At 26.0% G+C, this 15,000-nt stretch overlaps 1 protein-coding gene across 1 annotated transcript in view; it reads right to left on the bottom strand.

The window, feature by feature from the left end:
• LOC115004848 (kinesin heavy chain-like) overlaps positions 1-15,000 on the bottom strand; it is a 38,423-nt gene that overhangs the window by 21,007 nt on the left and 2,416 nt on the right. The window contains 3 exon segments of the mRNA XM_029426553.1: positions 2,681-2,785; positions 12,132-12,205; positions 12,867-12,954. Of these exon segments, the coding sequence (XP_029282413.1) occupies positions 2,681-2,785; positions 12,132-12,205; positions 12,867-12,954 (267 nt within the window).

The following is a 15,000-nucleotide window of genomic DNA, read 5'->3' as shown; positions in this document are numbered from 1 at the left end:
ATCATCTATATTATTTACCATGTATATAATTCATCATATGTATCATTTATCATTTATATCATTTATCATCTATATCATTTATCATATGTATCATTTATCATTTATATCATTTATCATCTATATCATTTATCATCTATATCATTTATCATATGTATCATTTATTATCTATAGTATTCATCATATGTATCATTTTATCATATATATCATTTGTCATAAGTATAATTTATCATCTATATCATTTATCATATGTATCATTTATCATTTATATCATTTATCATCTATATCATTTATCATCTATATCATTTATCATATGTATCATTTATTATCTATAGTATTCATCATATGTATCATTTTATCATATATATCATTTGTCATAAGTATAATTTATCATCTATATCATTTATCATATATCATTTATCATATGTATCATTTATCATCTATATCATTTATCATAAGTATCATTTTGGTTGGTCTTTCTGACTGTGTATTAAACTGGTTCAGAACATTTATCAAAGGGAGAACGTATTTTGTCAGACTTGGAGATCATGTGTCAGAGAAGCATGATGCCCACTTTGGAGTTCCACAAGGGAGCTGCCTCGGTCCATTACTGTTCTCCCTACACATGCTACCACTGGGGGACATCATTAGAGAACACAATGTGTGCTTCCATAGCTACGCGGATGACACAACTGTACATCTCTGCTGAACCAAATGATGCTACAGCTATTAACTCCTTCACCACCTGTCTGTCAGCAATAAATAAATGGATGAGCAATAATTTCTTAAAATGAAATGAGAACAAAACTGAAATCCTACTAGTAGGTCCTGTAACAAAAAGAGAGATGATGCTGAATAACATGGGGAAACTTACTCCTTTGATTAAACCTGAAGTCACAAGTCTTGGTGTTATCATAGACTCCGATCTAAGCTTTAAATCCCACATAAACAAGGTGACAAAAACATAATTGTTCCACCTTAGAAATATTGCTCAAATCCGACAATTTATCAATCAAAAGGATGCTGAAAAACTAATCCATGCTTTCATCTCAAGCCGACTCGATTACTGTAATGCACTCTTTACCGGCCTCCCAAACAAAACAACGGAGAGACTTCAGCTCATCCAAAACGCTGCAGCGAGGCTGCTAACTAGAACCAAGAGGAGAGAGCACATCAGTCCAGTGTTAGCTGCTCTACACTGGCTTCCACTAACTTTTAGAATTGACTTTAAGGTCCTCCTTCTTGTATACAAAGCCCTAAACGGAACCGCACCAAGTTACACTGCCAACTCTCTTATCAACTATGTGCCCCCAAGAACATTACGATCATCCACTACTGGTTTATTAAATGTTCCCAGAAATATCCAAAAGAAAATTGGGGATGCAGCCTTTAGCAATTATGCACCAAAGCTATGGAACACATTACCTGCAGACATTAGGGAGGCAAGCTCGATCAATATCTTCAAAAGTAAGCTAAAAACATATCTTTTTACTTTAGCCTTTTAATGGTGATATTTCATATATTTTTATCTTAGCCTTTTAATGGTGAATTGTTACTGGTTTAACATTGAATGTGTAAAGGTAACTAGGGTACATTTTCAGAGTGTGTATTTTTGAAAAACTTGAGATCAAATAGACGGTGTTACCACGGGAACAAGAGGAAGTTTCTCTGATAAATGTGTTTACATGTTCTTTACACAATTAGTGGAAAAGTGAAAGATTAAAGAATATATTGGCTTTAACCGATAGGTTTCATAAAACTTAACAAACAGGGGTTTGTTTATGAAGCGGGCTTTAACCAAGATTTTGCCAAGAAAATCACAGAGATGTCTGTGTTTTATACGTTAAAAGGTCAATAAAGAGGTTGACGCTGTAAACGTAAATACAAGGGTCAATAAAGACTTTATCAAAGACTACCAGGAATGGGTAGCAAAGGGAGTAAACCAGTTGAAAGGCAACAGGGGCCCATTGTTGATCTCATACTTTCAAAATATGGCCCTGATAGTTTAAAACATTTACAAGAATGGTGTGCCAATGCTATTTTCTGCTATTGTATACTATTCTAATTCTGCTATTTTACCTTCTATTTCATCTTCTATTTCATACTATTTTAATTTAGCTATTTCTATAATGGTACTTCAGACTCATTTACATCAACACTGTGATTATTGTACTGTAAATGCTCTTATTCTGTCTAATCTGTACTAATTGTTATGTTTTTTCTGTGAAGCACTTTCGGCTGCAATTCTTGTATGAAAGGTGCTATACAAATAAAGCTTATTATTATTATTATTATTATTTACCATATGTATCATTTTTCATCTATATCATTTATCATATGTATCATTTATCATATGTATCATGTGTCATAAACAATATAAACCTGTCATAAATCAAAGTTTAAGATAAAACTGCAGCTGTCTTCCTCTAGAAGGCGCTATATGTCCCTGCCTGCCAAATCGTCCCGTTTTAAAACATTTGTTTGTAAATGTTTCTCACTAACCCTGATTGATGTATGTTGTGACTTTAAACCTCCTAAATACTGTCTGTAAAGTTTGTCTAATATGTGAATGTCAACGTGATGTTGAGGTCCGTTTGATGACAGATTCTACCGACCTCATTAATAACTAAATGATTGATTCAGTGAAGAAAACGACATACAAATAATAAGGTGTTTCAATAACCTTGATGTGAAACTCCAGGTTTTCGTCCATGGAGTAGATGTGGTCGAAGATGTCTCTGGCGATACGAGGGATGATTCCCATCAAACAAGGGTCGTGCAGATTCCCCTGGAGAAATAAAAAACATTAAAACACAAGGTTAAAGGTAAAATGTATTTACATGAGAGTATTAACAATTTTGGATACGTTCATTTTGAGACACCAGCGACGACAGTCACGTGCATTCCGGGGGCCAGAGCGGGCGACATAGAAGCACATTTAAAACTGCTGGCTAAGGCTAAACGTAAATACAGTAAGATTGTTATTCACGTCGGTGGTAATGACACGCGATTGCGTCAATCGGAGTGTACTAAAGTTAATGTGGAGTCGGTGTGTACATTTGCCAAAACAATGTCGGACTCCGTAGTTTTCTCTGGTCCTCTGCCAAATCTTTTGAATGATGACATGTTTAGCCGCATGTCATCATTCCGTCGCTGGCTCTCATGGTGGTGTCCAGATAATGATGTGGGCTTCGTAGACAATTGGCGGACTTTCTGGGGAAGACCTGGTCTGATTAGGAGTGACGGCATCCATCCTACTTTGGCTGGAGCAGATCTCATATCCAATAATATTACAAAGTTTATTAGTGGACCTAATCCATGACAACCCAGAGTTGAGACCAGGACTAAGAGTTGCAGTCTTACACACTTCTCTGTGCTTCTTTCCGGGCAGTCACCCACTCAAATCCCCATAGTGACTGTGTCTGCCCCACGACCACTGAGATGAATCAAGTCTATGGTTAACAGAAGAGGAGTTATACATGAAAACCTAATTAAAATAAACACCACTGCTGCAAAAGTGCAACTAAATCGAAACATTAAATGTGGGCTCTTAAACATCAGATCTTTATCAACGAAAGCTGGATTGGTAAATGATTTAATATCAGATAATAAGATTGATTTATTTTGTCTCACTGAAACCTGGCTGAGACATGAAGAATATGTCTAAATGAATCCGCTCCACCTGGTCATATTAATACTCACATTCCTCGAGGTACTGGCCGAGGAAGTGGAGTTGCAGCCATATTTGACTCAAACCTCTTGATCAATCCTAAGCCTAAACTAAACTATAACTCTTTTGAAAGCCTTGTTCTTACGCTCTCAAACCCAACATGGAAACAATAAAGCCAGTTTTATTTGTTACTGTGTACCGCCCTCCTGGTCCGTATTCTGAATTTCTATCTGAATTCTCAGAATTTTTATCAAATTTAGTCCTTAAAACAGATAAAGTAATTATTGTAGGTGACTTTAATATTCATGTGGATGTTGATAGTGACAGCCTTAATAATGCATTTATCTCAATATTAGATTCACTGGGTTCAGTCAGAGTGTACATGAACCAACTCACTGTTTAAACCACACTCTGGACCTTGTTCTGGGATATGGTGTTGAAATTGAAAGTTTATCAGTGTGTCCACATAATCCTCTTTTATCAGAACATTTTAATAACTTTTGAAGTCCTGTTACTGGACTACAAGCCAGCAGGCAGAACATCCTACGCTCGATGTTTATCTGAAAGTGCTGTGACTAAATTTAAGGAAGTGATTCCATCAGCACTTAATTCAATACCAGGACTCAATATCAATATAATGGAGGACTCCAATGCTAACTTTAGTCCCTCCCAAATTAATCATCTTGTTGATAGTGCTGCAGCCTCACTGTGAATAACACTCGACTCTGTCGCTCCTCTAAAGAAGAAGATCATAAAACAGAAAAAGTATATACTGATATATACTGTAATATACTGTAATATATACTGTAATATATACTGTAATATACTGTAATATATACTGTAATATACTGTAATATACTGTAATATATACTGTAATATACTGTAATATAGACTGTAATATAGACTGTAATATACTGTAATATATACTGTAATATAGACTGTAATATAGACTGTAATATACTGTAATATATACTGTAATATATAATGTAATATACTGTAATATACTGTAATATATACTGTAATATACTGTAATATATACTGTAATATATACTGTAATATACTGTAATATACTGTAATATATACTGTAATATATACTGTAATATATTGTAATATATACTGTAATATATACTGTAATATACTGTAATATATACTGTAATATATACTGTAATATATTGTAATATATTGTAATATATACTGTAATATACTGCAATATATACTGTGATATACTGTAATATACTGTAATATATACTGTAATATACTGTAATATATACTATAATATACTGTAATATATACTGTAATATACTGTAATATATACTGTAATATACTGTAATATATACTGTAATATACTGTAATATATACTGTAATATATACTGTAATATATACTGTAAAATACTGTAATATATACTGTAATATATTGTAATATATACTATAATATACTGTAATATACACTGTAATATACTGTTATATATACTGTAATATATACTGTAATATACTGTAATATATACTGTAATATACTGTAATATATACTATAATATACTGTAATATATACTGTAATATATACTGTAATATACTGTAATATATACTGTAATATACTGTAATATAGACTGTAATATAGACTGTAATATACTGTAATATATAATGTAATATACTGTAATATATACTGTAATATACTGTAATATATACTGTAATATATACTGTAATATACTGTAATATATACTGTAATATACTGTAATATATACTGTAATATATACTGTAATATACTGTAATATATACTGTAATATACTGTAATATATACTGTAATATATACTGTAATATACTGTAATATACTGTAATATATACTGTAATATACTGTAATATACTGTAATATATACTGTAATATACTGTAATATATACTGTAATATATACTGTAATATAGACTGTAATATAGACTGTAATATACTGTAATATATACTGTAATATAGACTGTAATATAGACTGTAATATACTGTAATATATACTGTAATATATAATGTAATATACTGTAATATACTGTAATATATACTGTAATATACTGTAATATATACTGTAATATACTGTAATATACTGTAATATACTGTAATATAGACTGTAATATAGACTGTAATATACTGTAATATAAACTGTAATATATACTGTAACATACTGTAATATATACTGTAATATATACTGTAATATACTGTAATATACTGTAATATACTGTAATATACTGTAATATATACTGTAATATACTGTAATATATACTGTAATATACTGTAATATATACTGTAATATACTGTAATATATACTGTAATATATACTGTAATATACTGTAATATATACTGTAATATATACTGTAATATACTGTAATATATACTGTAATATATACTGTAATTTATACTGTAATATACTGTAATATATACTGTAATATATACTGTAATATACTGTAATATATACTGTAATATATACTGTAATATACTGTAATATATACTGTAATATACTGTAATATATACTGTAATATACTGCAATATATACTGTAATATACTGTAATATTTACTGTAATATATACTGTAATATACTGTAATATATACTGTAATATACTGTAATATACTGTAATATATACTGTAATATACTGTAATATATACTGTAATATAGACTGTAATATAGACTGTAATATACTGTAATATATACTGTAATATATAATGTAATATACTGTAATATATACTGTAATATACTGTAATATATACTGTAATATATACTGTAATATACTGTAATATATACTGTAATATATACTGTAATATATACTGTAATATACTGTAATATATACTGTAATATATACTGTAATATACTGTAATATACTGTAATATATACTGTAATATATACTGTAATATACTGTAATATATACTGTAATATATACTGTAATATACTGTAATATATACTGTAATATACTGTAATATACACTGTAATATACACTGTAATATACTGTTATATATACTGTAATATATACTATAATATACTGTAATATATACTGTAATATACTGTAATATACTGTAATATATACTGTAATATACTGTAATATATACTGTAATATATACTGTAATATACTGTAATATATACTGTAATATACTGTAATATACACTGTAATATACTGTTATATATACTGTAATATACTGTAATATATACTGTAATATATACTGTAATATATACTGTAATATATACTATAATATACTGTAATATATACTGTAATATATACTGTAATATACTGTAATATATACTGTAATATATACTGTAATATACTGTATATATACTGTAATATATACTGTAATATACTGTAATATACTGCAATATATACTGTAATATACACTGTAATATACTGTAATATACTGTTATATATACTGTAATATATACTGTAATATACTGTAATATATACTGTAATATATACTGTAATATACTGTAATATACTGTAATATATACTGTAATATATACTGTAATATACTGTAATATATACTGTAATATATACTGTAATATACTGTAATATATACTGTAATATACTGTAATATACACTGTAATATACACTGTAATATACTGTTATATATACTGTAATATATACTATAATATACTGTAATATATACTGTAATATACTGTAATATACTGTAATATATACTGTAATATACTGTAATATATACTGTAATATATACTGTAATATACTGTAATATATACTGTAATATACTGTAATATACACTGTAATATACTGTTATATATACTGTAATATACTGTAATATATACTGTAATATATACTGTAATATATACTGTAATATATACTATAATATACTGTAATATATACTGTAATATATACTGTAATATACTGTAATATATACTGTAATATATACTGTAATATATACTGTAATATACTGTAATATATACTGTAATATATACTGTAATATACTGTAATATATACTGTAATATATACTGTAATATACTGTAATATATACTGTAATATATACTGTAATATATACTGTAATATATACTGTAATATACTGTAATATACTGTAATATATACTGTAATATACTGTAATATATACTGTAATATACTGCAATATATACTGTAATATATACTGTAATATACTGTAATATATACTGTAATATATACTGTAATATACTGCAATATATACTGTAATATATACTGTAATATATACTGTAATATACTGTAATATACTGTAATATACTGTAATATATACTGTAATATACTGTAATATACTGTAATATATACTGTAATATACTGTAATATACTGTAATATACTGTAATATACTGTAATATATACTGTAATATACTGTAATATATACTGTAATATATACTGTAATATACTGTAATATATACTGTAATATATACTGTAATATACTGTAATATATACTGTAATATACTGTAATATACACTGTAATATACACTGTAATATACACTGTAATATACTGTTATATATACTGTAATATATACTGTAATATATACTATAATATACTGTAATATATACTGTAATATATACTGTAATATACTGTAATATATACTGTAATATATACTGTAATATATACTGTAATATACTGTAATATATACTGTAATATACTGTAATATATACTGTAATATACTGTAATATATACTGTAATATAGACTGTAATATATACTGTAATATATACTGTAATATATACTGTAATATATACTGTAATATAGACTGTAATATATACTGTAATATATACTGTAATATATACTGTAATATATACTGTAATATACTGTAATATACTGTAATATATACTGTAATATATACTGTAATATATACTGTAATATACTGTAATATATACTGTAATATATACTGTAATATATACTGTAATATACTGTAATATACTGTAATATATACTGTAATATACTGTAATATATACTGTAATATACTGCAATATATACTGTAATATATACTGTAATATATACTGTAATATACTGTAATATATACTGTAATATATACTGTAATATACTGCAATATATACTGTAATATATACTGTAATATATACTGTAATATACTGTAATATACTGCAATATATACTGTAATATACACTGTAATATACTGTAATATACTGTTATATATACTGTAATATATACTGTAATATACTGTAATATATACTGTAATATATACTGTAATATACTGTAATATATACTGTAATATACTGTAATATATACTGTAATATATACTGTAATATACTGTAATATATACTGTAATATATACTGTAATATACTGTAATATATACTGTAATATACTGTAATATACACTGTAATATACACTGTAATATATACTGTTATATATACTGTAATATATACTGTAATATACTGTAATATATACTGTAATATACTGTAATATATACTGTAATATATAATGTAATATACTGTAATATATACTGTAATATACTGTAATATATACTGTAATATATACTGTAATATATACTGTAATATACTGTAATATATACTGTAATATATACTGTAATATATACTGTAATATATACTATAATATACTGTAATATATACTGTAATATATACTGTAATATACTGTAATATATACTGTAATATATACTGTAATATATACTGTAATATACTGTAATATATACTGTAATATATACTGTAATATACTGTAATATACTGTAATATATACTGTAATATACTGTAATATATACTGTAATATATACTGTAATATACTGTAATATATACTGTAATATACTGTAATATACTGTAATATATACTGTAATATACTGTAATATATACTGTAATATACTGTAATATACTGTAATATATACTGTAATATACTGTAATATATACTGTAATATACTGCAATATATACTGTAATATATACTGTAATATACTGTAATATATACTGTAATATATACTGTAATATACTGCAATATATACTGTAATATATACTGTAATATATACTGTAATATACTGTATATATACTGTAATATATACTGTAATATATACTGTAATATACTGTAATATATACTGTAATATATACTGTAATATACTGTAATATATACTGTAATATACTGTAATATATACTGTAATATACTGTAATATATACTGTAATATATACTGTAATATACTGTAATATATACTGTAATATATACTGTAATATACTGTAATATATACTGTAATATACTGTAATATACACTGTAATATACACTGTAATATACTGTTATATATACTGTAATATATACTGTAATATATACTATAATATACTGTAATATATACTGTAATATATACTGTAATATACTGTAATATATACTGTAATATATACTGTAATATATACTGTAATATACTGTAATATATACTGTAATATACTGTAATATATACTGTAATATACTGTAATATATACTGTAATATAGACTGTAATATATACTGTAATATATACTGTAATATATACTGTAATATATACTGTAATATAGACTGTAATATATACTGTAATATATACTGTAATATATACTGTAATATATACTGTAATATACTGTAATATACTGTAATATATACTGTAATATATACTGTAATATATACTGTAATATACTGTAATATATACTGTAATATATACTGTAATATATACTGTAATATACTGTAATATACTGTAATATATACTGTAATATACTGTAATATATACTGTAATATACTGCAATATATACTGTAATATATACTGTAATATATACTGTAATATACTGTAATATATACTGTAATATATACTGTAATATACTGCAATATATACTGTAATATATACTGTAATATATACTGTAATATACTGTAATATACTGCAATATATACTGTAATATACACTGTAATATACTGTAATATACTGTTATATATACTGTAATATATACTGTAATATACTGTAATATATACTGTAATATATACTGTAATATACTGTAATATATACTGTAATATACTGTAATATATACTGTAATATATACTGTAATATACTGTAATATATACTGTAATATATACTGTAATATACTGTAATATATACTGTAATATACTGTAATATACACTGTAATATACACTGTAATATATACTGTTATATATACTGTAATATATACTGTAATATACTGTAATATATACTGTAATATACTGTAATATATACTGTAATATATAATGTAATATACTGTAATATATACTGTAATATACTGTAATATATACTGTAATATATACTGTAATATATACTGTAATATACTGTAATATATACTGTAATATATACTGTAATATATACTGTAATATACTGTAATATATACTGTAACATACTGTAATATATACTGTAATATATACTGTAATATACTGTAATATATACTGTAATATATACTGTAATATACTGTAATATATACTGTAATATACTGTAATATATACTGTAATATACACTGTAATATACTGTTATATATACTGTAATATATATTGTAATATACTGTAATATATACTGTAATATATACTATAATATACTGTAATATACTGTTATATATACTGTAATATATATTGTAATATACTGTAATATATACTGTAATATATACTATAATATACTGTAATATATACTGTAATATACTGTAATATATACTGTAATATATACTGTAATATACTGTAATATACTGTAATATATACTGTAATATATACTGTAATATACTGTAATATATACTGTAATATACTGTAATATATACTGTAATATACTGTAATACATACTGTAATATATACTATAATATACTGTAATATATACTGTAATATATACTGTAATATACTGTAATACATAATGTAATATACTGTAATATATACTGTAATGTACTGTAATATATACTATAATATACTGTAATATATACTGTAATATATACTGTAATATATACTATAATATACTGTAATATATACTGTAATATATACTGTAATATATTGTAATATATACTGTAATATATACTGTAATATACTGTAATATATACTGTAATATATACTGTAATATATACTATAATATACTGTAATATATACTGTAATATATACTGTAATATATTGTAATATATACTGTAATATACTGTAATATATACTGTAATATATACTGTAATATATACTGTAATATATTGTAATATATTGTAATATATACTGTAATATACTGCAATATATACTGTGATATACTGTAATATACTGTAATATATACTGTAATATACTGTAATATATACTGTAATATATAATGTAATATACTGTAATATATACTATAATATACTGTAATATATACTGTAATATATAATGTAATATACTGTAATATACTGTGATATATACTGTAATACAAATTACTCACAAAATTTAGTCTTCAACCATGAAATGCACATTTGTCACTAATATTGAGAATAATTTCTCTCCATATTATATGATGCTCTACTGAAATGTATTAATAAAATATATAAAGAAATAAGGCGTTGCAGTGAATCAGACCTCCATGGTGTGAGTCTTTCCTGAGGACGTCTGCCCGTAAGCAAAGATTGTCCCGTTATATCCTCCCAGCACATCTGTAACACATAGCATAGCATACATATCACAATATAACATATCACATAAATATTACATATATACAACAAAATACATATTTGTGATATGTATGTTATATATATATATATATATATAACATATATACATACATATCACAAAAAAATATATGTCACATCAGTGTTTCCCCTAGGTTTACTGCTTTTATTTAGTTCCCTCCTCTCCTTTCCTCCACTCTGTCTCTGACTGTAGGTGTGCGCGCAAAAAAAAACATCTTGAATTTCAGGGGGGGCGCGGGGCTCCGTTAGGGGGACGCGCGACTCCCTGAAACAACGGTAGGGGAAACACTGTACATATATAACATATACAACTAGATATATAATTGTGATATGTATGTTGTATATAACATATATACAACATACACATCACAAAATATATATATCACATACACAAAAATATATTTTGTGATATGTATGTATGTATATACAAGATATATATATATCACATATATAACATATATACAATATATATATATATATATCACATATATACAAATAAATATCACATACACATTACCCATATAAAACATATATACAACATACTACATGTATATCACATAAATAACATATACAAAATATAATATAATATATATATAATAATAGTTTTGATAATGAGGGAACTGACCTTTAACGATCTGCCTGGCACAGGTGTCGTACACCTGAACCTGTTCAGTGTTTGGAGCGAGGACTCGGTCAAACACGTACGGCTTCCCCTGAAACACAGGAAACACACCGTGAAAATAAAAGTCTGTGTTTTAACCTTTAACATACAGTGTTCTCCTTTAAAGTTAAAGTTGTTAAGTCTCTTCATCCGTAATGACCAAACATTAGTTCATTATACAGATGTCGACATGACAGCCCAAAACACTGATAAATCCAATAAATGACTTAACATTTAACAAAAGGTCAATTATAATAAAAGTATAAAGAAGACACAAGAAAACATCTTGTAAAGGTGTGAGAGGAGATTCATTCAAATACAATTTGTTTGTTTTTAAATGCTTCAAAAACAGACTTTAAAAATGTGAATAAATAATATTTTTTACAAGATATTAAACTTTCATTGATGATTAGTTGCAGAGAAGCTTTTTTCAGATGATAATATTATATACATCATATTATGAAACATACAGTTTTGTGTCCTTGTTTCTTGTGTTTCTGAGGCAGTTTTATACTTTTAAGAAAAGTACGTCATGCACAAATAAAAGCAGTTTAAAGTATTTCCTGTTTCTGCTCCGTCTGCACACTAATCCTCTGACATTTACTGATTTTGAAGGTTTATCAGCGTCCACACAGACTGAATATTCACTTTCATCTTCTCGTTTCATTATCACTCTATATTATAATATATATATATATATATATATATATATATATATATATATATATATATATATTATATATATTCAGTTTATTCTCAAATATTTCAAAGAAAAGCAGCAAAATGTGACGTTGATGAAGCACGAAGCTGAAACCAGAGAATGAGGAAACAATGCAGTTATATTGATTATATTTATTATTAGTTATTGTGGGCGTGTATAGTAACGAGGAGACGATAGACAAGTTGTCAAGTCGAACGTTTACTTCCCAACATGAACAGTGATACAGCGGCAGTAGTCAAGCCTCCAACCACAACAGTCACGACAGGTAAAACAATAACAACACCTCCATTTCTCACTTCCGTTAACTCTTAACCTTTCCCAGAAAGCTCCTGGGTTACCTGTCTTAAAGGAGACGTATCTCCTCTCATAGTGTTCAGTGAATGTCTACGTTCCCAGTGGGTCACCACATTATATTGATTATATTTATTATTAGTTGTATTGATTATTGATTATATTTATTATTAGTTGTATTGATTATTGATTATATTTATTATTAGTTGTATTGATTATTGATTATATTTATTATTAGTTATATTTATTATTAGTTATATTGATTATTGATTATATTTATTATTAGTTGTATTGATTATTGATTATATTTATTAGTTATATTTATTATTAGTTGTATTGATTATTGATTATATTTATTATTAGTTATATTTATTATTAGTTGTATTGATTATTGATTATATTTATTATTAGTTATATTTATTATTAGTTATATTGATTGACTTTTAAATACGTTTATTTAATTGTGGTGTTTGTTTTAATTATCTTCTTGAGTTTTTATGAGAAAGAAAACGAGGTAAAGATCTAAAATGTATTTTTTTTACCTTTAATACTACTTTTATCAAAAATTGACTTTAGTTTTTTCAGTTTTGGAGCAGAAATGCTTAAGTTTAAGTCTGTATTTGTTCAAATTAAAATTCTCGTTCTTGTTTGAGAGCAGCTTAGATACAAGAGTTCCCCGATATATTTAAAATGAACCTTAAAGCTGAAGAAGAAACAACCATCAAGTTGACTTAATGATGTCTCATTATATATATATATATATATATATATATATATATATATATATATATATATATATATATATATATATATATATATCCATCCATCCATCCATCGTCTACCGCTTATCCGGGATCGGGTCGCGGGGGCAGCAGCTCCAGTAAGGAACCTCAATCTTCCCTTCTCCGGGCCACATCCTCCAGCTCCGACTGGGGGATCCTGAGGCGTTCCCAGTGAGGAGATATAATCTCTCCACCGAGTCCTGGGTCTTCCCCGGGGTCTCCTCCCAGCTGGACGTGCCTGGAACAACTCCCTAGGGAGGCGCCCAGGTGGCATCCTTACTAGCTGCCCGAACCACCTCAACTG

The sequence above is a fragment of the Cottoperca gobio genome, unplaced genomic scaffold, assembly GCF_900634415.1.
Source record: "Cottoperca gobio unplaced genomic scaffold, fCotGob3.1 fCotGob3_200arrow_ctg1, whole genome shotgun sequence".
In the NCBI taxonomy this organism is placed as follows: Eukaryota; Metazoa; Chordata; class Actinopteri; order Perciformes; family Bovichtidae; genus Cottoperca; species Cottoperca gobio.
Note: the sequence above shows the minus strand (reverse complement) of the source record. Positions and strands in the feature narration are given on the sequence as shown.